This window comes from Typha latifolia, chromosome 6, assembly GCF_019914945.1.
Source record: "Typha latifolia isolate L0001 chromosome 6, TyphaL0001v2, whole genome shotgun sequence".
Lineage (NCBI taxonomy): Eukaryota > Viridiplantae > Streptophyta > Magnoliopsida > Poales > Typhaceae > Typha > Typha latifolia.
The window spans coordinates 14,151,688-14,173,049 of NC_133091.1; the positions used below are offsets into that span (position 1 = coordinate 14,151,688).

General features: G+C 36.1%; 4 protein-coding genes across 5 annotated transcripts; all 4 read left to right on the forward strand.

Moving 5' to 3' along the window:
• The first annotated feature begins 1,676 nt into the window (after positions 1–1,676).
• LOC140791505 (uncharacterized) lies at positions 1,677–6,554 on the forward strand. The gene is made up of 5 exons (XM_073142107.1): positions 1,677–2,049; positions 2,260–2,465; positions 2,937–3,013; positions 3,534–5,367; positions 5,688–6,554. Exons 2-5 carry the CDS (start codon positions 2,327–2,329, stop codon positions 6,380–6,382), a joined length of 2,745 nt encoding a protein of 914 aa, XP_072998208.1. The 5' UTR covers positions 1,677–2,049; positions 2,260–2,326; the 3' UTR covers positions 6,383–6,554.
• A 992-nt stretch (positions 6,555–7,546) lies between these two features.
• Positions 7,547–8,302, forward strand: LOC140790696 (metallothionein-like protein type 2). The gene is made up of 3 exons (XM_073140892.1): positions 7,547–7,724; positions 7,812–7,892; positions 7,981–8,302. Exons 1-3 carry the CDS (start codon positions 7,657–7,659, stop codon positions 8,072–8,074), a joined length of 243 nt encoding a protein of 80 aa, XP_072996993.1. The 5' UTR covers positions 7,547–7,656; the 3' UTR covers positions 8,075–8,302.
• Positions 8,303–9,171: 869 nt separating this feature from the next.
• Positions 9,172–13,801, forward strand: LOC140791206 (triosephosphate isomerase, cytosolic). The gene is made up of 9 exons (XM_073141625.1): positions 9,172–9,379; positions 9,559–9,634; positions 9,934–10,057; positions 10,767–10,851; positions 11,238–11,370; positions 11,825–11,919; positions 12,713–12,791; positions 12,975–13,057; positions 13,550–13,801. The coding sequence occupies exons 1-9, from the start codon at positions 9,341–9,343 to the stop codon at positions 13,595–13,597; spliced, it is 762 nt and encodes a 253-aa protein (XP_072997726.1). The 5' UTR covers positions 9,172–9,340; the 3' UTR covers positions 13,598–13,801.
• A 2,750-nt stretch (positions 13,802–16,551) lies between these two features.
• On the forward strand, positions 16,552–20,552 carry LOC140791205 (receptor-like cytoplasmic kinase 176). Of its 2 annotated transcripts, none has more exons than XM_073141623.1 (6): positions 16,552–17,127; positions 18,042–18,388; positions 18,575–18,710; positions 18,846–18,988; positions 19,071–19,194; positions 19,852–20,552. In XM_073141623.1, the coding sequence occupies exons 1-6, from the start codon at positions 17,064–17,066 to the stop codon at positions 20,307–20,309; spliced, it is 1,272 nt and encodes a 423-aa protein (XP_072997724.1). In that variant the 5' UTR covers positions 16,552–17,063; the 3' UTR covers positions 20,310–20,552. The 2 variants fall into 2 exon arrangements, with proteins under 2 accessions (XP_072997724.1, XP_072997725.1); XM_073141624.1 differs by having other exon boundaries at positions 18,063–18,388.
• The last annotated feature ends 810 nt before the right edge of the window (positions 20,553–21,362 follow it).

The window sequence follows — 21,362 nt, forward strand, 5'->3', positions numbered from 1 at the left end:
AAGCTCCATTTGTTTGGGAGCAGCAGGAACCGCATTGATCTAGAATTAACGTTATATTATCGGCATTATCGAGCACGTTAACTTAGATGATGAGGATTAAGCACTAGATAATAGCCTCTTCTTTGTCTTATGCTCACCATTTCAGCTTCATGACTGAATAAGATCGTGAAAGGGATTTAATTACATAATGAAATAATTATGGGTGAAACACACGAAAGGAAAACCGAAGTATTTTATAAGAATTTTTTTTATAAAAAAGTAAGTATTTATTGAATGGAGTTGGCTAGTTAGGGAGAACACACCGTATTAAATTTGGGTCAAGATCCATGAAGATTATGATAAAATTATAGTTAGCTAGCCAGTGTTCTTTATTCTTTGGATTTGATGCTTGTGTTTTAATATTGTACCAACAACAACGAAGCTTTTCAAAATATCTCTCATTTTTTTGGTGTATTATATTTATAAATTTTATTTTAATTTAATAAACCATCGTAGTTAATTGGAATATTCGGCAATCTTTGTGCAGCAAAATATTCATTTGCTAGTACAAGAAAATATTTACTAAGCAAGAAGAAATACTATTAATAAAACAATATTTTATAATAACATAATTACCCCTACGAAAATTTTATTAGGTGGATGAAGCATGAGCATAATTGTTATTTATATATATGGTTTTTGTAATTTTTGCTATGTAAATATCATCCGGAGAAAAAGAAAATAAAATCTTGATAAAGTATGAGTGGGCCCGATAAGTTTATTCCCCTTTGCTGGGCTTCTCAATTGGGCCCATTATAAAGATATAATGAATAAGGATATTATAACCCAAAAATATCTGAATAAGGATAAATATTAATATTTGAGCCAGAAAGGCAGATCTACAAAACCTGGATAAGGAATCCACCCTGGATGAATAAATGCGAATCTACAAAAATATGGAGTATGAGTAATCTATATAGACTACTGGGCCTTCATTTAATAGCTAAATTTTTTAATTGAATTCGGTTCTAAAATTTTTATTAGACTCTATTTTATTATCCTCATTCTCCAACCGTCCTGTATTGCCTTCCTCAATTTTCAACATGCTATGATATCTTCGGGAGATAGATCTCATGTAGACGTAATCATTGGGTGGGCTGGCTGATTTTGGGTCGAACTAGAATATTTTAGCCCGTTATCATCCACTAGCATATTAGATATTAGATATAATATGTTAAATATAAAATTATTATATCTTATTGGGCTGAGTTTAATAGGCCTATATAAATATATTTTATTTATTCAATGTGATACTAAAAAAAATTATAAAAATATGCATGTATTATAGGTAGGGTCATAGATGATTCAAATCGGATGGGTTTGGACCAGATTTGAGTGGGTGGGTTGAGCCTAATAATCATGTCTAAACTCAGCTCTGGCGTACAATAAAAGCTTAAAATATTTTAGTCAGCTTATTAGCCAGCGTTCCTGCGAATGGAGATCCGAAGTCCGGTTGGCCTCTAATTCACGTAAGTTCCGAGGCACGTGGTTAGACGCGTACGTACAGAAAATAAAATTTAAGAAAGTAGACCAAAATAATTATAAGATATCAACTGTAGAAGTCTTGTTCACTTCCCTTTAATTATTTAGCAAAAAAGCTCCTATTCCCTGCCGATATCAACGTCAATAAATCCATTAATTTTACTTCTGTCCAAATACTAAAACACAGGAGCATGTTAATAAACTAAAATTTTACTAGTTTTTAGGTAGAATTTTAATTTATTTCGACAAATTTAATGACTTACGATTTTGTTGTTGTTGTTGTTGTTGTTGTTGTTGTTGTTTTGGAGAAATAAAAAGTTTATAAATCCAAAAGTTGGTAGAGATTATAACAAGAAGGGGAAAGAAAGAAAACGACTGCTTCTCTCGCTGGTCGGGTGGAAGAATTCAACTCCTCCTTCCCCTAAAGCTGTAGATTTTCCTCCTATTTTCTGACCATAATCCAGACCCAAATCCCAATCTAATTTCCCCTCTTTGATGTGAAGTTGATATTATCGCGACCCGTCTAAGGTAAAACCATCGGTTCCTTCGTCTTTTCTGTTCGTTTAAGCTGTTGTGGCGTGAATAATCTTAACTTGCTTACCTGGAGTTTGTTTTAGATCGAACTGGGTGTTGCCCATCTGGATTGATGCTTCTGTAGCTTAATTTGATTTATTTTTTTTCGGGTTATTGTGCTGTTTCTTTCGTTGCCAATGACGTGTTTGTTGTTTTCCCTGACAGAGTTGGAGGTGGAGGAGCTGGGGTTTCTTGTCCTCTTTGAGGTGTTTAAAGTAAATTTTTGCCGCATATGGCAGAAATGTTGCAGCATCAAAGCTCTTTGCCTTTTGGGAAAGAATTTAAAGGCTGCTCATGGGATTTCCTTCAATTCTTCAATTTCTACAGGCGTCTCCATATTAGGATGGATGATGGTGGCAGACGACCTGGAGGTAATTAGTTAGCTCTTATCATGGTGCTACTTTAGAAGAGATACTAGGGAACTTTTTTTTTCTTTTTGTTTGTTGTTGTCTCTAAATAGTTTCTGTTGGAAATGATTACTGAATAACTGCTTGAAGAGGAATTTTGAATCTTTGCTAATGAAATGAGGAGCACTTCTAGGAAATTGTGCTTGATAACTAAAAAACCTTGGTTAGTCATGAGTTCAATAACCAAGTAAAATATATTTGTGATCTTTTAAAATGGTCATGGCTACTGATAATCAGGGTGTATATTTCAGCATTAAAGTATCTAGTTAATTTAGGCAAGGGTTAGTGATTAAGGCATCAATTCAGTGTCCCATATTCTTTTCATGTAAATAGTAAAATTATGAAAAATGGATCAGTTAGTTCTGTAAAATTTTTCCTTCTCGGATTGGAACCTCTTCAAGTTCTTTCACTTATTCATGATAATTCTTGCTATAGGACTAAAAGTTCCAGGGTCATATGCTCCTTTGTGCGGCAATGAACATGATACCTTGGACAGTGAAGCAGATTCCGAAGTAAGTTAAATCATCACCAGCAAGTTTATAGTTTCATGTCATTGGAATTCTTTCTTCAGTATTATCATTTTTCATCAATATGCAAATTATTTGGGTGTTATATGTCAAGTTTATTCTCCTGTCTGATGCTTGATTATCTGCTGGATTGTTGATTTCATGTAATTACGTCATAAATTCTCAACCATATCATGCATATGGAGAACTTATTTTGGCAAGTCTTGGTTAGAACTAGTAGTATAAAAATCATAATGATCAGTTTTATCCACTATGAGACAATAGTAATTTATGTTTATTTGTCCATTTTAATTTTGTGAGCTTATAAGCAAGAACTTTGTCCAAATTTAAATGTAAATCCTCTTTAATTCATCAAGTATTTCATTCTTTCAAATACTAAATTAGAAAGAAAAAACAGGCATAGTAACTTTTTATGCACTTTCAGATACCAGTGGGTTAGATTTTTTTTATCTGCTTATATTGAATTTTCTGTTATATTTACTCATTCATATTTGGGGTTCACCAGGTTACAAATAAAAGTAATACCTTGAAAAGAAATTTTCTCAAGGCTTGGATGAGGGCTTTGATCTCAAAACGACTTTACAGGAAACAGAATCAGAAGCAAAAGATGCTTCCGGTAGCACCACGGCTGTTGCGAACTATATCAATACATTACTTGGAGTGTGACGATTATGTTCTTCCTAATGAAATGGCTTCTCAGAGTGAAACGCCTACTGTTGATATAAATTCAGACGGAACTAAATCTTGTGAAAGCAGTGATGTCCAAATGTTCTCCAGAGGCATGGATAGGCCTAATTCTGGGAAAATATGTGATGTATGTAGTGACATGAATACGATTAATGTTGAAAATCATGTCGGATATGATCAACTTGGAGAGAATTTAGAGAAGCAAGCAACACTATTTAAACACTTGGAGAACTTGTCAAAGAAAAAGAGAACAGATCAGGAACAGGGTAGAGATGCTATAAAAGACTTTGTCAATATGATGGAATTATTCAGTACACAGAAGGATTTGTTTCTAGAAGTTCTTGAAGATCCAAATATTTGTTGGGAGAATTATCTTGGTCTTCATTCTTCTGAAATAAGAGCGCTAACCAAGTCTGGCTCATTCCCGGGAACAGGATTCTTAGGCACACCCAAAAGCCTGTCATCCAGATCCAGGCTTAGACATAAGTGGAAGGGAAGTGATCTTCTTGTCCACCAAGAAGAGAAGTCTCTGGTTAGGAGCTCAAGCTCAACTGAGAAGTTTGCTGGTTTTCTGGCTATACAACCTGAGTCTGTTGTTGATATTGATACTGATTTATATGATCCAGAACCTTCAATTAAGAATAATGACACAACTGATCCTATTTCGGAGTATTTTCCTCAATCTCATTGTGAACTGGAAGGCCAGAAGGATCATGATGTTTTGAATCGTCTCAATATTCTGAAACAGAGGATCATGGATGTAATCAATGAGCGGAAGAAAGAACATCATCGGATATCCATGGATGGAATGCTGCATAGAATCCCTTATGGTCAAAATGTTTCTGAAGATGTGCAAAAGGAAAAGCTGTTTCGATCTGCCTCTGCTACATATATTAGAGATAGTTCAAGGCAGAAGATTGGTGGTTCTGTTAATAGGTATCCACATCAAAGTATTAACAGGTCCCATTCTCTTTCTGAAACTTTGGATAGGTACTCACGTTTACTTGAGTCCAAAAAGTTATCTGGTAGCTTGAGGTCAAATAAAGACAGTTCTTCACTTGAACTGACACCAAATATCTTCCAAAGAATTTATTCCAGTCCCGAGTTTAGGTCATCTTCTTTAAATGGAGTTGCTCCAATTGAACTACTTCATGAAGCTTTATCATCAAAGATACCTGTCACCGATGCTCTGGACAGTGATGTTATCATTCATAGCTCTGACGAGGCAAAGTCATTAGGTTTTGTCGTGCATACTGAGGAGAGAACAGAATCAAACATATGTGAAGGGCATGCTGTTGATTTAAATGCTAGGGGGGTGATTCAAGATCTGGAACAATCAGTGCTAACTAATGAGCATTGCCACAGAACAACATATAAGATCTCAGAATCAACAGGAGAGAATGCAAGCAGTGTTCCTCTCCATGAGCAAGAATCTGAACCTCTAGAAAAGGTAGTGTTAACTTGTGAGGAAAACCAGAATAAAGTTTGGGTGGATTCAGATCCAAAAGAAGAGGGCACTACTTGTACTCCGTCCTATGAGCAGGAAATGCAAGTTAAAGCAAACCCAAGCAGTGAGGCAACAAAAACCGGTCCGATCTCTACTCTTGATTCAGAGGAGCCTGTCAGTTCAGCAAAGTATACAAATTTAGAAGGTGAGGCATCTAAAATTTATAAATGCTTTTCTAGTAGACAATAATATGCATTATAGGTATATCCATTTGTATTCTTCACCGTCACACAACCTTTTCTGCTAATTAATAGAAAAGGATATTCCAAACTCTCAGTAGCTCTTCAGAAGTTGCAAGACTCAGATTCACTTCTATATATTCTCTTGATTTTGGCATATAGTGCCTGCCTATAAAAAAACAAAGATGAATAAGTACACTATCAATGCGAACTCAAACTGTATAATTTTTATTTTTCATTTCAGTATCTTTTTCATACTTATTGAAATATTCCATTTTAACTGTAGGTTCAGAGTTAGAGCTTGGAAGTTCCCATTTCAACGAGCTAGACATATTTCCAAATCCACAGAAGTTGTTGGGTGTTAAACCCTCCTGTGGAATGGAAATTATCGAACCCAATTTTGGCAACATAGAATCAGAGGGCCTAGCAAATCATGACAGGCTTCAATTTCAAGTGAATCAAAAGAGTGAAGCTGAACTCAGTTATGCAAAGGATGTATCAGAGAACTATGGGTTCAATCGTGAAGGATTCTTTGGAGCTTTGTACTCCCTTAACCAGGCAGGTTTCGGAGAAGCAAATGACCTGCCTTATGAACTTGATATCACGAAATTAAACTCTAACAGTGTACCACTAGACCAGGAGCTTCTGTTTGACCTAACTAATGAATTACTGTATGAAACTTATGAAAACTATTGTTCTCACAGCCCTTGGTTCTCAAACTTTGTTTTCCATATTAGCTCAAAGTTTGTAGAAAGCCGTGTCCTCAAGGAGGTCCAGATGAAAATTCATTTGCATCTTAGTTCGCAAGATCAATCCAGCAATCTGTTTGAAGATGTTGTGGCTCGAGATTTTGCGAAGAATGACAGATGGTTAAACCTTCATTGTGATGTTGAGTTTGTTGGAATGGAGTTGGAGGCTCTGATGTTGGATGATCTGCTAGATGAATTATCACTTGAGCTAGGCAAATGCTCAAGTGTTTAGTTTGTTTCCTCCTAGCTAATTCCTCTCTTGTAAGACATACAAAAATATAGTTTCCTCAATTTTTTTATTTGTAGATATGTGATTGCATTTTCATGATTAAAGACCTTGTAATATATCACTTTTGAAAATTAAGGAATCACAATAAGATATGGCAGAATGTTTTTTTTTTCTTGTATACCTCAGGTTGCATGGTTATTGCTTTCTGTTTATATTCTCCACAGCTTCTTGTTAACAGAGTTTGTATTGGATTGTCTTAAAAGAGTAGAAATAAGAACAGGGTACGAAATTCGAGTGAACTTAATCAACTGGTTTGAAATATAGTAATGATATGAGCCAGCAAGATATTCTATGTGACAAAAGTACAAAATCTAATATACAGAAAGACGGTGAATATTAATAAGAATCCGCAGCATTTTCCTTGAAAAATATTTTTAAGAAATATGTCATGTACATTGTATAACGATTAACATATATGCCTAAAATTAAACTAACTTTGAACTTCGCTTACATAGTCATTACTTTGTCCCTCTATGTTTTAGACTAATATAAAATTATTAATCTTTTCATCTCAACTTAACCAGAAAAATAATGTAAATTACTATATTACCCAGATGATACTAATAATCCTATCATATGAGTAAATATGAATCTTCTATCCGTATTTTATTTTAAAGATAAGTGAAATTTTTTATTTATGATCATATATTTAAAAGGGAGTACATTATGAAATTATAACTAAAATTTAAGACTTATAATCTTAGATAAAAGAAGAAAGAAGAGGTTGAAAGTATATTTAAAACATTTAATAGAAGAAAAATGATAATTCTGACATCTTAACATTCATTATGGTAGAATAAAAATAAAAATCATACGTGAGGCAACATGATATAGATTAAAAAAAAGTTGAAATAGTAGTTTGATATTAGATTAAACCATAAGTCTCCGGAAATCTCGGTGTAAAGCTTCTTTTTTCTTTCTTTCTTTCTTTCTTTTTTTTGAACAAGTATAGGGCTTCCGTTACACTTTCACCATCTATTCTTAGAGGTGGCAGTGGCAGTAGCAGTGGCAGCGATAACGACGAGCATAGTTGACGTTTTCAAGGCAGAAAGGCCTAGATTAGAAGATTAATAAACCGACACGATAGAGATATCCGGATTTCGAGAGACGTAAATGGTGGATAACGTCACACCCCAACCACCTCCCCTCTATAAATTCCCACCTCGGGCCCGGATAGAATAACCACTTATCCGAGAATTTATCCTTGCCAAAGAACGATGTCTTCTTGCTGCGGTGGGAATTGCGGATGTGGGTCTGGCTGCAAATGTGGCAGTGGCTGTGGAGGGTAAATTTAAACAACTCTCTAATCTTCTTCTTCTTCTTCTTCTTAATCCATTCTTCTTATAAATTAATCCTTGGTTTATTATTTCAGATGCAAGATGTACGCCGATGTGGCTGAGGAAAAGAACACTACTACTCAACCCATGATCATGGGTGTTGCACCTGAGAAGGGGTTAGTTTATTAGTTTAGTTTCTTCTACTTATCATATCTACTATGTTTGGTTTGATTTGGATTATAATTTATACAATTATATTTGCAGGAACTTTGAAGGATTCGAGATGGATGCTGGATCTGAGAATGGAGGTTGCAAGTGTGCACCCACATGCACTTGTAATCCCTGCAACTGCAAGTGAGATGGTATTATAGATATAATTAACAAGGAGAGGAGGGAGATTAGTCGCATATAAGTTATGTTTAGGTTATGTAATTATGTAGAGAGTTGCATCTCTATCTTGTTGCTAGTAGCGAGAGGATGCTATCATGCCATGGTTGTTTGTGTTATGATCTCTCTCTCTCTCTCTCTCTCTCTCTCTTCTCTTGTCTATAAGATAATAAAGACTCTTTTATTGCATAATTAATTTGTTGAATTACTTTGATATGGGGGGAGGACAGGAGAAATTGGCAGTTGCCAGGTGGGCACCTCAATGTTTATAATTTAGTGGTACAAGATAAGGATGAATGGTATTATCGGCAGGTTTTTAATCTATCTTCTATCAAGTTATTTTTTTTTTCTATCCTTGTGTTTAGTAGATTTATTACCATTCTACCGTAGTTTTTCTAAATTATTTACTAAGCTCCAGCTTAGGAATAGCTTTCCTTTTATTTTATAATAACAGCTAAATATTATAATAATATTATTAATCTACTTTATATGAAATCAAAGAGTATTTATAATAATTTTATAAAAATAATTTATCAAATTAGTTTTAAATATAACTACAAAGAAGAGCATTATATTAAACCTAAATCCTAAACATTATATTATATAAACATAATTATGTTATAATATCGACGAAAAAGATTCAGCTTACCACACTTTTGTTATAATTATATTGGATTTAAGCTAGCTAGGGAGCGGAGCAAATCTACACAAGCGGCGGATGCCAAAAGACTGCATTAATTTAAGTATAATTAGTTTTTTAAAATATTAATTTTTTAAAGATTTGATGCACCTAAAAGAGCTCTTAACCAAACAGCAGCATATGGAAAATGTCATAGGCTGTTTCACGTCTATCAGCGGATCCGTTCAACCATCCCATCAAATAATCTAATCCACTATAGGAAGGCCCAGGTCCATCAAGTAAATTATTATTTAGGCCCACTAGGCCACCACTACACACTCCTAAAAGAGAAGTCCCCGGTGCGACTAAATCACGTCCGTCCGATAACGATCGGAGAATGGAGAACTTCACTCTCTAATAAGGACAGATATTATTACTTATTAATATTTAGTCCTCCGGGTTAGTTCAGTAATTTCGGACAATGTAAGGGCATCATGCGATCCCTCTCTCATAGACTCATATAGTTATTAATACTCGTCTCATTCTTCTTCCTCGACCGAACCAAATCTTCTGTAGATCTCAGTACGCATCTCGTATCCTTAGCGGCGAATCGGAGATATGGGGAGAAAGTTCTTCGTCGGCGGCAACTGGAAATGCGTAGTTCTTCCTTCCCTCTTGTCCAAATCTTAGATCTTGATCATATGTTAGGGTTTCTCTTGTCGTTTTGGATGTCGAAATGACGCGATCGAATAGATCTGAACGATCTTACAGTTTTTCGCATACACAGTATTGTTAGATGTTAGATTTGGGATTGATTTTTTTTTTTTTTTTTGTAGAATGGGACAACCGAGGAGGTTAAGAAGATCGTGAGCACCTTGAACGATGGGCAAGCTCCCGGGTCGGATGTTGTTGGTATGTAGGCGAGACTTTGATACTTAATGCAATGCTTGCGTTTCTTCTTTTCTTCTTCTGCTGTAATATATCTGTTAAACTAGTTCTTTCTTTGTTAGATTTTAGGTGTTTACAAATCTTTAATTTCTCTATTTTGATACTTCCGAGTTGGCAAATGGTCACGAGTGGATTTCGTTAACATAGCTGCATGATAACTTGGAATCCATAAGAAAATTTTGCTTTCTTCTATATACTCTGTGTAAGTAGGTCCATGACATAGCAATAAATGTATGACTGATAATAGTCTCCTCATTTTGTAGAGGTTGTGGTTAGCCCTCCATATGTGTTTCTTCCTTTGGTGAAAAGCCTCCTGCGTCCTGATTTTCATGTTGCTGCTCAAAATTGTTGGGTGAAGAAAGGTGGTGCTTTTACCGGTGAGATCAGGTAAGAGATGGATAGTAGAAATTATACCTTGTTATTCATTCTCTATTTTGATACTTAAGAACAATATATTCTTTCTATTTGGGCTTTTGTGCTTATTTATGAATACTGTGTGGTGGCCATAATCCATGTTTTTATTTTTATTTTTTTATCACAGTCTATCATACTGTGATGCTGTGGCCTTCTTTGGTTAAAATGTAGAGTATATCGTAATCTAGCAATTGAGCTGTTGCAGTTCTGATTACTATTTTTCAAAACCATTTAGGCTGACATGTTGTACCTTTCAGATTTATTATTACTGTACAGAAGTTTGTAACTTATTTATTGTCATTTTCTTATTGTGGCATAGCATGATTCTTCTTTTAGTTAGCACTAGTTTTCCTTCAGTCTGCTCATGATTTCATGTTTATCTATTAAATATAGAAGTCATGGATAAGATCATTTCAGGTGACAATGTATATTTTAATACTAGCTTTCCTTCAACTTGCTCATAGTTTCATTTTATCTATTGATTGAAGAACTCCTGGATATGACTTTATGTTCCGCACATGTTGAGTCTATTTTATTTAAATTAACTTTGAATACTGCAAAGGTTCTTCTTTAAGTTGATCTTCTTGGCCAGATAGATAATGCTTAGTAGAAAAACATCTCAAGGAAATAATGCTAAGACTATTTACCATTCTTTAATTTGACTAAACTTCTATTCTTGCAGTGCGGAGATGCTAAAAAGTCTTGACATTCATTGGGTCATTCTTGGACATTCTGAAAGAAGGGCTTTATTAGCAGAATCTAATGAAGTAAGTTATCAGACATAGTTAAGCAGTTGTCTTTACTCCTTTGTGTGGAAATACACATTTGCATTATGAAGTGAAGTAAAATACACATTCATTATATTAGGAATGTCAATTTTTCATCTTTTAGTTTTATTTAATTTACAAATGCTATTTTGTTAATGAATGTGAACTAGAAATCAATGCACTAGATACTGAGATGGTTTGAATTCCGAGTTCTTATCTACTTAGAGAGCTCTTAAATGCTGTAATGCGACTTTACACTCCATTTCATGTTGGTATCTAGCCAACATATTTTGTCTGAAGTGTTGTATTAATCTTTCCAATGCTCTTTTCCATATTTTCTGATGACCAAATTTTTTTTATCCATGCTTTGTGTTATCTCATGACAGTTTGTTGGAGACAAAGTTGCATATGCTCTCTCTAAAGGTCTGAAGGTGATTGCTTGTGTTGGAGAGACCCTTGAACAGAGGGAGGCAGGAGCAACTATGGATGTAGTTGCTGCACAAACAAAAGCAATTGCAGGTATGTTGCATAATTTGACCAGGTAGAAAGTGCTTGTATAGGTAGGCAAATTGATAAAACAGATTATTTTTGTTTACGGAAGCCAGTGACTGAGTATGTAGTTTATTTTGAAGGATTTTTTATTAAGGAAAATGGAATGTGATATGAAGAATAAAAAATCTAAAAGTAATTTCTGAATATACTAGATCTTGGAGTGAGTTTGTGATTGTCATAATGTTATCTTGCCATCGTACAACAAATATCAGTATATGACATGCACAAGGTTAATGTGTCATAAAGGAAAATTGGAAAATCGTTATGCGTACTGTGAAAAGTTTCTCAGGTCTTCTATTAACAGTGAAATGCTGCTGTTTGAAATGATGGTATCTTGTCATACTATGTTAATTGGTACGCTTGCTTGTGGGGCTTTTAACTATGGTTATCTCCATGTGTCCTGACTTATCTTCTCTTGCAGACCGGATATCAGATTGGACCAATGTAGTTGTTGCCTATGAACCAGTTTGGGCTATTGGAACTGGCAAAGTTGCAACCCCAGCTCAGGCTCAAGAAGTAAGTTTCCTCTAGGATTTATGATCTAGAACCGTAGTTTCAATGGAGAAAGAAGAAGATCAGGAGAAGAATAAAGTACAAACTCGTGGAATCCACATATGGGGTGTTGCATCCACCAACAAAAGAGAAGAAGTAGAAATCTCAAAATATCATAATAATCATCAATCCTCAAGTGACAACATAGCACGCCTTTATATAGGCAAACCCTAACAAAGGCAAAAGACCCCTCAAACAAAAGACTTAAATACCCTCGTATGAAATTTCTCTCTCACGACTCATTGCCTAACCAAAGCATCATTGGATGTGTTGTCCTCCTGCGTCTGCGCGATTACACATGCTTGAATGTGGTGTCTGCACAACTTTATTCCCTTGCAATTTTCAGTTATATTTACCATGAGAATGATGACTCTACTTGCTTGCAAGATGAAGCCCTTCTCCTTACAGTTCAAACATAGTCAAGCTTTCTCGATGAGAATGTTTACTGTTGTTTCATATATCTCGTTAGTAGACATTATCAGTGATGAGATGTGGTTACCATTGATCTAGCAAGTTTTTCATAACTACACCTAGATAATCCAAGGGTTACGTCCTTCATCCAGGGATTGAATAAGTGAACTATTCTTGAAAAATCAGCTTACTACTTGCCATAAGTCATCTGGCTTATAAGCACTTGGTTCAAGTTCTCTCTATTAAACTTATCTGAGCTTATATGTTCTATGCTAACAAAATATTGTCCCATATTTCTCCCAGATTACTATCTCCTAACTCTTAAGTTGTTTATCCTCTGTCTCAGGTACACTGCTCCCTAAGGAAGTGGCTCCATGAAAATGTGGGCGCTGAAGTTGCAGAATCAACTAGGATCATATATGGAGGTATGCTCAAGTAGATTTTCTCTAGGTTCTTTTTCGTAAATGAATAAGATAATTTATTTTACAGTCAGGCACAGGGAGACATTTTGTCCTACCTCTGAATCTCTGGGGATAGGATTTTTCTTGCATCTCCATCTTTGTAACTGTCTGTAATTGTGAGGAAAAAAATTTTGGTCGTCCATGCAGGTTCTGTGAATGGAGCAAACTGCAAAGAGCTGGCTGCCCAACCTGATGTTGATGGTTTTCTTGTTGGTGGTGCTTCACTTAAGGTGTCCTTTCTTTTCTTAATTCTCTGATGCCTGATGCTATTCATTTGGCAAAATTAAGCAAGAAGCGCTCCCTGTTACTGTTTAGGATACTACCATGTATCCACCTGCCCTTATCTGGTAGTTCCAGAGTAACATATTTTGCACCGCCGGCCCCTTTAAAGAACACCAGTTCTTTATTTTGGCTCTTACAATGGATATTTTTCGTTAAATATCAGTTCACCTGGCAGTCATTTCTATCACTTAATGCAAAGTTTCTACTTGTAACAGTTTAGTTACTTGATGACTGCAATTAGGTTGAACTGCATGATCAGCCAAAAACTGTCTTGCATCTGACATTTTTTAATTATCTAAGCCACTTTAATGCTGTTAAAAATACCACATTTGGGATACCATGTTAAACAACTGATGTAACATTTTATATTTTACCTACAATGTTCTTGATGCATTTCTTGCTCTTGAATACCTCATTTTATTTTATTTTTCCTTCTTCAGGCGGAATTTGTGGACATCATAAAATCAGCCACTGTTAAATCTGCGTAGGAGTTGTCTTCCAAGTTAACCGGAATAAGCTTTAAAGCATCAAGAGTTCTCTGCATCTCTGTTGTGTATTAAATCGCTGGATTTTTGTTTTTCTAAATTTTGCCTTGCAAGAAATGCCTTTGCCATTTCTTGCTTGAAGCAAGAAATAATGTTATAAAAGGCTACGGACGAGAATTAAGTTAAGAATTTCCTTCTGACACTTGCGTTGCTTTAGTTGTTCTCCTAATTTTATTACTTCATCATCTCATAAACCTTCCGATTGTTCATTTTGCTTGTTTATAGCTATTCATTCTGCCTGAGCTTCTTGTTGCTTTGAGTGGAATAGTGGATATGGATAGCCATGTCAGTGGACACTTGGGACATCCCATGGCTAATACGAGGTAAGTCGACATGGTTGACAGAATATATACTGTGCCACACTAACAAACTTGGATTAATTCCATCTAAATAACATGAATTTTCTGTCGCATGTAAATGCTTCCCGTCAACTGCCATTGTTACATACTGTGTATTGCTGACATCCTATTTTCGTCATAGTGATGCAATTGGAAGCTTTATGTCCGAAATATCATCTCTGATGCCTGCCACTTTTGCGAAAATTTTCCTTGGATTCTCTTCTCCAAAATGTCACATACTTTACGACAAACAGTTTGTTCCTTTTGTGTCCTTTTGCTGCACTTGCAAATCTATCCACTCTACAGAAAGCTTTTGTCTCATTATTACATATCTGACAGGTCAACTATAGTTTGACTTTGACACATGCTCCGAACCCGCAAATTGTTCTTCTCAATAGATATTTTAGTAAGTAAGAATGGCTGGATCCATCTTCTAGTTCTATAAGTAAATTATTAACTTTCAATCCATCTAGATCTTCATCTTATGCTCCCAGGTTCAAATCTGCAGTTTGACTCAGGTAGAGAAAAAAAAATAGAAGAAAGAAGATATTATTGAGATGATAGTGTATAGATTATGCAACCTACCAACTCAACTAAAATTTCTCATATTAATTTCCTCAATCTACTTTTCTTCAGAGAGAGAGAGAGAGAGAGAGAGAGAGAGTGAGAGAGAGTCAACATGGAGTTGTCTGTCTCTGCCTAACCACTATTAGTTGGCATTCTTTTCACAAACAAAATAAACAAAAACCCACAAGTTGGCCTGGGGTGAAGAAATATCACATGGAGACAGAGCAGTGGCTTTTTGACAAGTCCAACCACATTATTAGAACCCAGAGCTTCACACACCTCCTCTCATCCATAAACTAAATACCCCTGTCCACATATACATGTATATTATCTAAGCAAAAAAAAAAGGTCAACAGTCAGGAGGAGGACCATGTGCTTATAAAGACTCAGGATGTTCACACCTTTGCAGTAGAAGCCCACATGATGGATGGGTCTCTCTCTCTCTCTCTTTTATTTTTTGAACTTTCTTGCAATGCCTTAACCGAATCGAATAGTTTTTATCGAGAATTATTAAACCATTTGATTCTTCCAAGGGAGGAGGTAGTTGGTCAGATTATTTTTCGCAATCATCTTCTTGGACAATATTATTGTTCATGTCTATATCAAAACGATCTTTTCTTTCTTTACACGGATCATGAAACTTGGTCCATGTAGTCTTTTCTTGGCTACCATTTCTTTGATATTCTTTCAAAGAATTTTCTTGTGATTTTATTTTTATGTTCGACAGGCTTTAAGCTGGTATGTAATGGTTTAATAATATATGTATTATATTATTAACACATTTTCTTATCTTTGATCCAACAATTTAAACTGTTAGATAATATACCACTTTAACCTTTTTCTCTCAAATAACTTAGAACAAGGATAGCTCTAAGATATAGCTAACATATTCAATGGATCTACACCGGCTTTTTCGCTAATAGCTGGACAAAAAACAAAGGAGTTGAGTACTTCCTACTTCTTGTGATTTAAAGTTATTTTGCATCAAATTGATGCATCTAATGAAGGCTCTGTGATAAGTATTGATTCGTCTACACCCGTGCCATTCTTGCAAGTAGTAGTCTTCTTTTGACCATTTTTTCTAAAAGTTATTAGCTTTCCTGCTCAAATTAGGCAACTATACTGCTATACTAATCTACTAACTAATGCTGCTAATCTTTGACAGGTTCCAATTAATGGACGACAACCATGTGAGCAAAGCCTAACACACTCCGTTTTTGTAGGCTTTACTGAATACTTGGCTTGCTTTGCTTTGCTTTGCTTTATTCTTACACCTATCTTTATTTGCCCAAAAAAAATTTAATGGTAATATAGATATTTTATCATTCCACCCATATACTTTATTTTTATTGCCTGAAATATATTTTGAATTGTCTTTAATCTAACATTAGCTAATAGAACAAAGAATATTATGTTACTTTTAAAATTAAAAATTAAAATATCTAAAATACTCATCATTTGACCTTAAAATATTGCCACCCTTAATTTTATCAATAGTAATTTTAACTCTTTTATATGATAACCATTAAAAAAAACTAATCCTAGAGTGTTTTTAGAATAAAAAAGTAAAGAGTAGCGGTTGCATGATCATGAACTTACGTATATGATAATAAACTATTAATTGAAGCTAACGTTAGGATGCTTTTAAAATATTAAAAGCAAAACATATGGGTGAAATGATAAATATTAATATAGTAGAGTTTGATGATGATAATAAAGGGAAAACATTAGGTATTTTTCCTATAAAATTAGCTAATTTTTTTTCTTCAAAAAATAATTAATTCTATTATACTTTTTTCCCTTTTACGTTCGAGCATGTATAAATTATCCAGCATGGTCTTTTATCCTATTGGAAGAGACATACATAAGTAATCTTTAAGACATTTTTTTAAAAAAAAAAAATCGATTAAGCTCATATTTACGCATGCCCGTACGGTACTTAAGAGTGCACCTAATAATACAATTAAATACAACTTAAAAAAGGGAGAAAGAGAGACAAGAGCATGAAAAGGATAAGATTCTCTCTCTCTCTAGAACTGGAGACCAACGCTCACCATTAAATGCTCTCTCTCTCTCTCTAAAACTCTCTCTCTCTCGATTGCAGTAAAACGAGGAGAGATTAGGGTGGGAAGTGAAGTCAACCTTCGCGAAAGTGGTATTAAAAGGGGGTTCGCAAAGAAGACCCAAATAGAGGAAAAAACGAGGTGGGGGAGAAAAAGAAAAGAAAGAGAAAAGAAGAAAAAAAAAGGCGTCACCTTTATAGCTCTCTGTCTGCCTCTTCTTATCCCTTTCTTCTCTCGTTATCAGATTGAGGTGGGTCGCCTCGTCTTAGGCGACCAAATCTGGGGGTTTTCCCAATAGATTTGGTGTAAAGGTGTGTCCTTTTTAGGGCGATCTGGTGGTTTTCTTCACGGATTTGGCTTTGTTTTCTCTCCGGTTTGAGGCTGAGGGGGTGGTGTGTGAGAGAAGGAGAAGAGTTCGCTTGCGGTGTGCTCGAGCTTGTGATGGGGAACTGCTGGGGCGCGAAAATTAAGGCGGAGAGTCCATCTCACAGCGCCTTTACTTCCGGTACGAGCTGGATTTTTTTTTTCCTTCTTTTTTTTTTTTCCCCCTTTTCCTTTTCCACTTCGTTAACTGTAGAATTTTAGCTCATAGAGTAAGTCGAGTAGGTTCGTATGAAGTTTTCCACTCAACAGGGTTTCGATTTTTTTTTTTTTTTTTTTTTTTTTTTTTTGATCTCTCTATCTGTCGTGAGGTTTGAGATCTTGGTGGGCAAACTTGGACCCAGTAGTTTCTTTGGCCAAAAAAAAAAAAAAAGTTGGGAAATTGAAGCACAAGTGGCTGCTTTTGTGACAGGACACACAGTCGAATGGTATCGAAACTATTGCCTATTAGCTGATTTCTAGGTCTCTAATTATTTTCCTATAACTTTGGAGCCTTTGGAGGTCGAGAAGTAATACTTTCATTTGGACAGTGCTAGGAAATTTATGTTTAGTCCGTAAAAAAAGAAAAAGAAAATCATTTGACTCCTCTTTGTATCATGATAAAAAAAAAATTCACTTAATCCATTTCCTCAAGAATGTCTGCTTATAGGGTTCTTCTTCGCAGGCATGTTTCTTTCTTGTAACGGTCATTTTAGGTAATTTGAAGAGAGATGGATAGGATAGGAAATTTTCTTCATCTGCTTTGGGGTTAGTTGTTGATCTGGTGATCTGGCTATTGAATTTTGGAAGTCAACCTTTGTTTGTGGGTATAACTAGGACAAGTATATTTATATTGGTTAGGAGGGGTCATTCCAGATTGATGATCAAGGCTCGTGTCTTATGCTTCGGTGAACTCTATTGAGACCCTGTGTTTGTCTAAACGCCATATTGGGCAGAGCCACATAAACTAGGACATTTATACAAATTATGTTGTCTGCCTATTTGCCGCAATTTTTCTCCTCTGAGAAGCTTTTCTTCTGTAAATTTTTCTTATGGAAGGTATCATATTTGCATGCTTAGGAGCAAACTCCAAGTTTGGTAGCAAGAATGTGACCGGATTGAGCAGCTCTAGCAGTAGAGTTTCTGCAGCTTCTGTGCCCCCAACTCCTCGGAGTGAGGGTGAGATCTTGCAGTCATCGAATGTCAGGAGCTTTACCTTCAATGAACTGAGAACTGCCACTAGGAACTTCCGGCCAGACAGTGTGTTGGGAGAGGGAGGATTTGGTTCAGTCTTTAAGGGATGGGTAGACGAGCACACATTTGCAGCAGCGAAGCCTGGGACTGGAATAGTTATTGCTGTGAAGAAACTCAATCAGGAAGGTTACCAGGGTCACAGGGAATGGCTGGTCAGTATCATTTTCCTAGTAGTGTTCTTTTCATTACCCTATCAGTTGCACTTTTCATGCTTATGTATGTGGAAACCTCATATATTTGAGCATGGTTGGTAAGCTCGTCGGTTGTTCTATAGGAAACTTGGCTATCTGATTTGCATTTCCACTTAGTCTGATAAGTAATTTCTTGAACTGTTATAGGCAGAGGTTAATTACCTGGGTCAGTTGTCTCATCCTAATCTTGTGAAACTCATCGGGTACTGCCTGGAGGATGAACAACGGCTTCTTGTCTATGAGTTTATGCCTCGAGGAAGTTTGGAGAATCATCTTTTTAGGAGTAAGTTCATAGTTGGTCATGTGCTTTTTGCATCAATTTAATCGAAAAAGCCAATACATATCCGTGCTTGACGATTAGACTAATCTTTATTCTTTTCATTTACTCTATCTAAGATTCAAATTTATGGTGCTGCAGGGGGTTCATACTTTCAACCACTTTCGTGGAATCTCCGCATGAAGGTTGCTCTTGGAGCTGCTAAAGGGCTGGCATATCTGCACAGTGACAAGGCTAAAGTTATTTATCGTGATTTTAAAGCCTCTAATGTTCTTCTGGACTCAGTACGTGATGATGCGGACTTGGATAACTCTTGCAAGTAAACTTAATTCCCCTTAACACTTGGTTGCTTTGATATGTGGACAGAATTACAATGCAAAGCTTTCTGATTTTGGATTGGCAAAAGATGGTCCAACTGGTGATAAAAGTCATGTCTCTACAAGGGTGATGGGAACATATGGATATGCTGCCCCTGAATATCTTGCAACTGGTAAACTTCTCATATGCCTGAGCTCTCTTGCTTCCTAATATTAAGGGTTTGTTACTTTGTTATGTTATTATTATATGATTATAGATAATGATTAGCTATATCCTCTTGTGCATTCGTGAATTTTGCTAAATAGTTGATCCCTCTCCAATTAGCTCATGTTTCGTGAAAAGGTAGTTCCATGCTGTCGAATGTGAAAGAAAATGCAATGTTGAGAAAATATAGCAGCCTGCTGATGAAACTCGATTTGTAAAATTGAGAAGTGTCGAATCTGAGTTTTAGCGTTGGTACATTTCTTGTCCAGGATATCAGAACAATGGTTTAGGTTGCTCAGGAATCATGTCATATGTGTCATCCTGTTATAGGAAATGTACAATTGGATAATCAATAAGCAATCATGTACTTGATGTAAAACATATGTTAACATTCCTTTTCTTTATTGGTTGTGGTCTTAGCTGCATTCTTGTGCAAACCATTTTGGAATGAGAGACTTGGTATTGCTTAAATATAATAAAAAGTCCATTGTGAAGTGAAGTTCTCTAACTATTATATGGAATAAATATGATTATTTATTGTACATATGGATTGCCATCTTGCATATATATACATTACTGCTTGTGTATACACCACTAGTTTTGACTCCCTTTTCTCATTTTGAAGGTCATTTGACTACCAAGAGTGATGTCTACAGCTTTGGAGTCGTTCTTCTAGAAATGCTATCTGGTCGACGTGCTCTGGACAAGAACCGTCCATCCGGGGAACACAATCTTGTGGAGTGGGCAAGGCCTAATCTCACGCACAAGAGAAAAATCTTCCGCATCTTGGACACTCGATTGGAAGGGCAGTACTCACTTGCAGGAGCACAGAAAGCTGCTTCTCTTGCACTCCAGTGCTTATCAGTGGAAGCAAGGTTCAGGCCAAACATGAATCAAGTGGTGTCGGCATTAGAACAACTTCAGGATGCTAAAGAACCGACGAGAAACCCACAAGGTGAGCGCAGGGCGAGCAGCCAGAGTGTCGGTGGCAACACCCGGAGGTCTCGCGGGAGATCGGAAGAAGGGGCAAATGGAAAGGTTGCTTATCCGAGACCCTCGGCATCCCCACTTTATACCAAGTGAACTTAGTCCGGCAGATGTAATCTATGCTTTCAGAGGAGGGTTGACAGGAGAGGGAAAACCCAGGCCGAGTCATGAGTCTAGGCATGCCATCAGTCTCTACTGCCTTCCTGGTGTTGTATAGCTAATCAGTTTGTTGCTCATCTTTCTTCACGATGTATCTAGAATAGTTTTGCCCAGTACTCAGGTTGTGTTTATGGGATCAATCTTTCAAGCTACATATAGTTTTCTTGGTAGTGCAAGTCACCTACGATCTTCTGATGGTGCTGGTTGATGCTTATATTTACCTAGTGAGAGGCATTGTGATCAAGCTGTATGTATGTGGGCGACTATATTTTTGTTGCGTTAGCTATTTCCTTGGGATTTGAAATCCTGTGCTCTTTGGAAATCTGGCAATTTTTGGCAATCGTTGTTACTTGTATTCTGATAAGGCGTTGTCACTTCACTAGTCTTCCTCGAGCTGTTGTGATTCTAGTACTCAGATGCAGAATAAAAATAAGTCAACGAAGTAGAGAACCAAATGATACTGAATAAAATGCCTTCGCAAAAGTACCATGGATTTTTCTTTTTTCTTTTTGTTGAGAAAAGTGAGAAATCAATGTGAAGAACCTCTCATTATCCCAAACAAAAATATCACACATTATTGGAACTCATAAGAAAGATAAAAAGAAAAAAAAGGAGAAGAAATTCCACAGACTAATTCTTGTGTGTCTCACCCTGACCAACTGAGAATATCTTGCTACTCAAATTGCATACGGGCTGGTAGATTGTTGGATAGGTTTACATGATGTCAAAAGTCAACCCACACATGCACGCCTGCAGGTGGACATGTCGACGCACGCGCCAGCACACAATAGAAAACAGACAAGACACACCAAACAAATGAGAAAGTATCTACCCACCAATACAGGAAGCGAGATATTTCTGCAAACCCCCTTGCCGGAATTTCCTGCAAACAGATGCGACATTAATGGTACTGTTTGGCCTTTGGCTGCCGACATTTATGATCCCAAATTGGTTTGCTTACAACGACGTAAAACAATAGTTAATACCACA

What these genes read in the sequence shown, in the direction of transcription:
- LOC140791505 (XM_073142107.1), top strand. Translation starts at nt 2,327, where the DNA reads ATGGCAGAAATGTTGCAGCATCAAAGCTCTTTGCCTTTTGGGAAAGAA. An exon ending in ACAGTGAAGCAGATTCCGAA is followed by an intron (nt 3,014 to 3,533) that starts GTAAGTTAAATC and finishes GGGGTTCACCAG; the next exon opens with GTTACAAATAAAAGTAATAC. An exon ending in AAAGTATACAAATTTAGAAG is followed by an intron (nt 5,368 to 5,687) that starts GTGAGGCATCTA and finishes TTTTAACTGTAG; the next exon opens with GTTCAGAGTTAGAGCTTGGA.
- LOC140790696 (XM_073140892.1), top strand. Translation starts at nt 7,657, where the DNA reads ATGTCTTCTTGCTGCGGTGGGAATTGCGGATGTGGGTCTGGCTGCAAA. An exon ending in TGTGGCAGTGGCTGTGGAGG is followed by an intron (nt 7,725 to 7,811) that starts GTAAATTTAAAC and finishes TTATTATTTCAG; the next exon opens with ATGCAAGATGTACGCCGATG. An exon ending in GGTGTTGCACCTGAGAAGGG is followed by an intron (nt 7,893 to 7,980) that starts GTTAGTTTATTA and finishes TTATATTTGCAG; the next exon opens with GAACTTTGAAGGATTCGAGA.
- LOC140791206 (XM_073141625.1), top strand. Translation starts at nt 9,341, where the DNA reads ATGGGGAGAAAGTTCTTCGTCGGCGGCAACTGGAAATGC. An exon ending in TATTAGCAGAATCTAATGAA is followed by an intron (nt 10,852 to 11,237) that starts GTAAGTTATCAG and finishes ATCTCATGACAG; the next exon opens with TTTGTTGGAGACAAAGTTGC. An exon ending in TTGGTGGTGCTTCACTTAAG is followed by an intron (nt 13,058 to 13,549) that starts GTGTCCTTTCTT and finishes TTCCTTCTTCAG; the next exon opens with GCGGAATTTGTGGACATCAT.
- LOC140791205 (XM_073141623.1), top strand. Translation starts at nt 17,064, where the DNA reads ATGGGGAACTGCTGGGGCGCGAAAATTAAGGCGGAGAGTCCATCTCAC. An exon ending in AGGGTCACAGGGAATGGCTG is followed by an intron (nt 18,389 to 18,574) that starts GTCAGTATCATT and finishes GAACTGTTATAG; the next exon opens with GCAGAGGTTAATTACCTGGG. An exon ending in CCCTGAATATCTTGCAACTG is followed by an intron (nt 19,195 to 19,851) that starts GTAAACTTCTCA and finishes CTCATTTTGAAG; the next exon opens with GTCATTTGACTACCAAGAGT.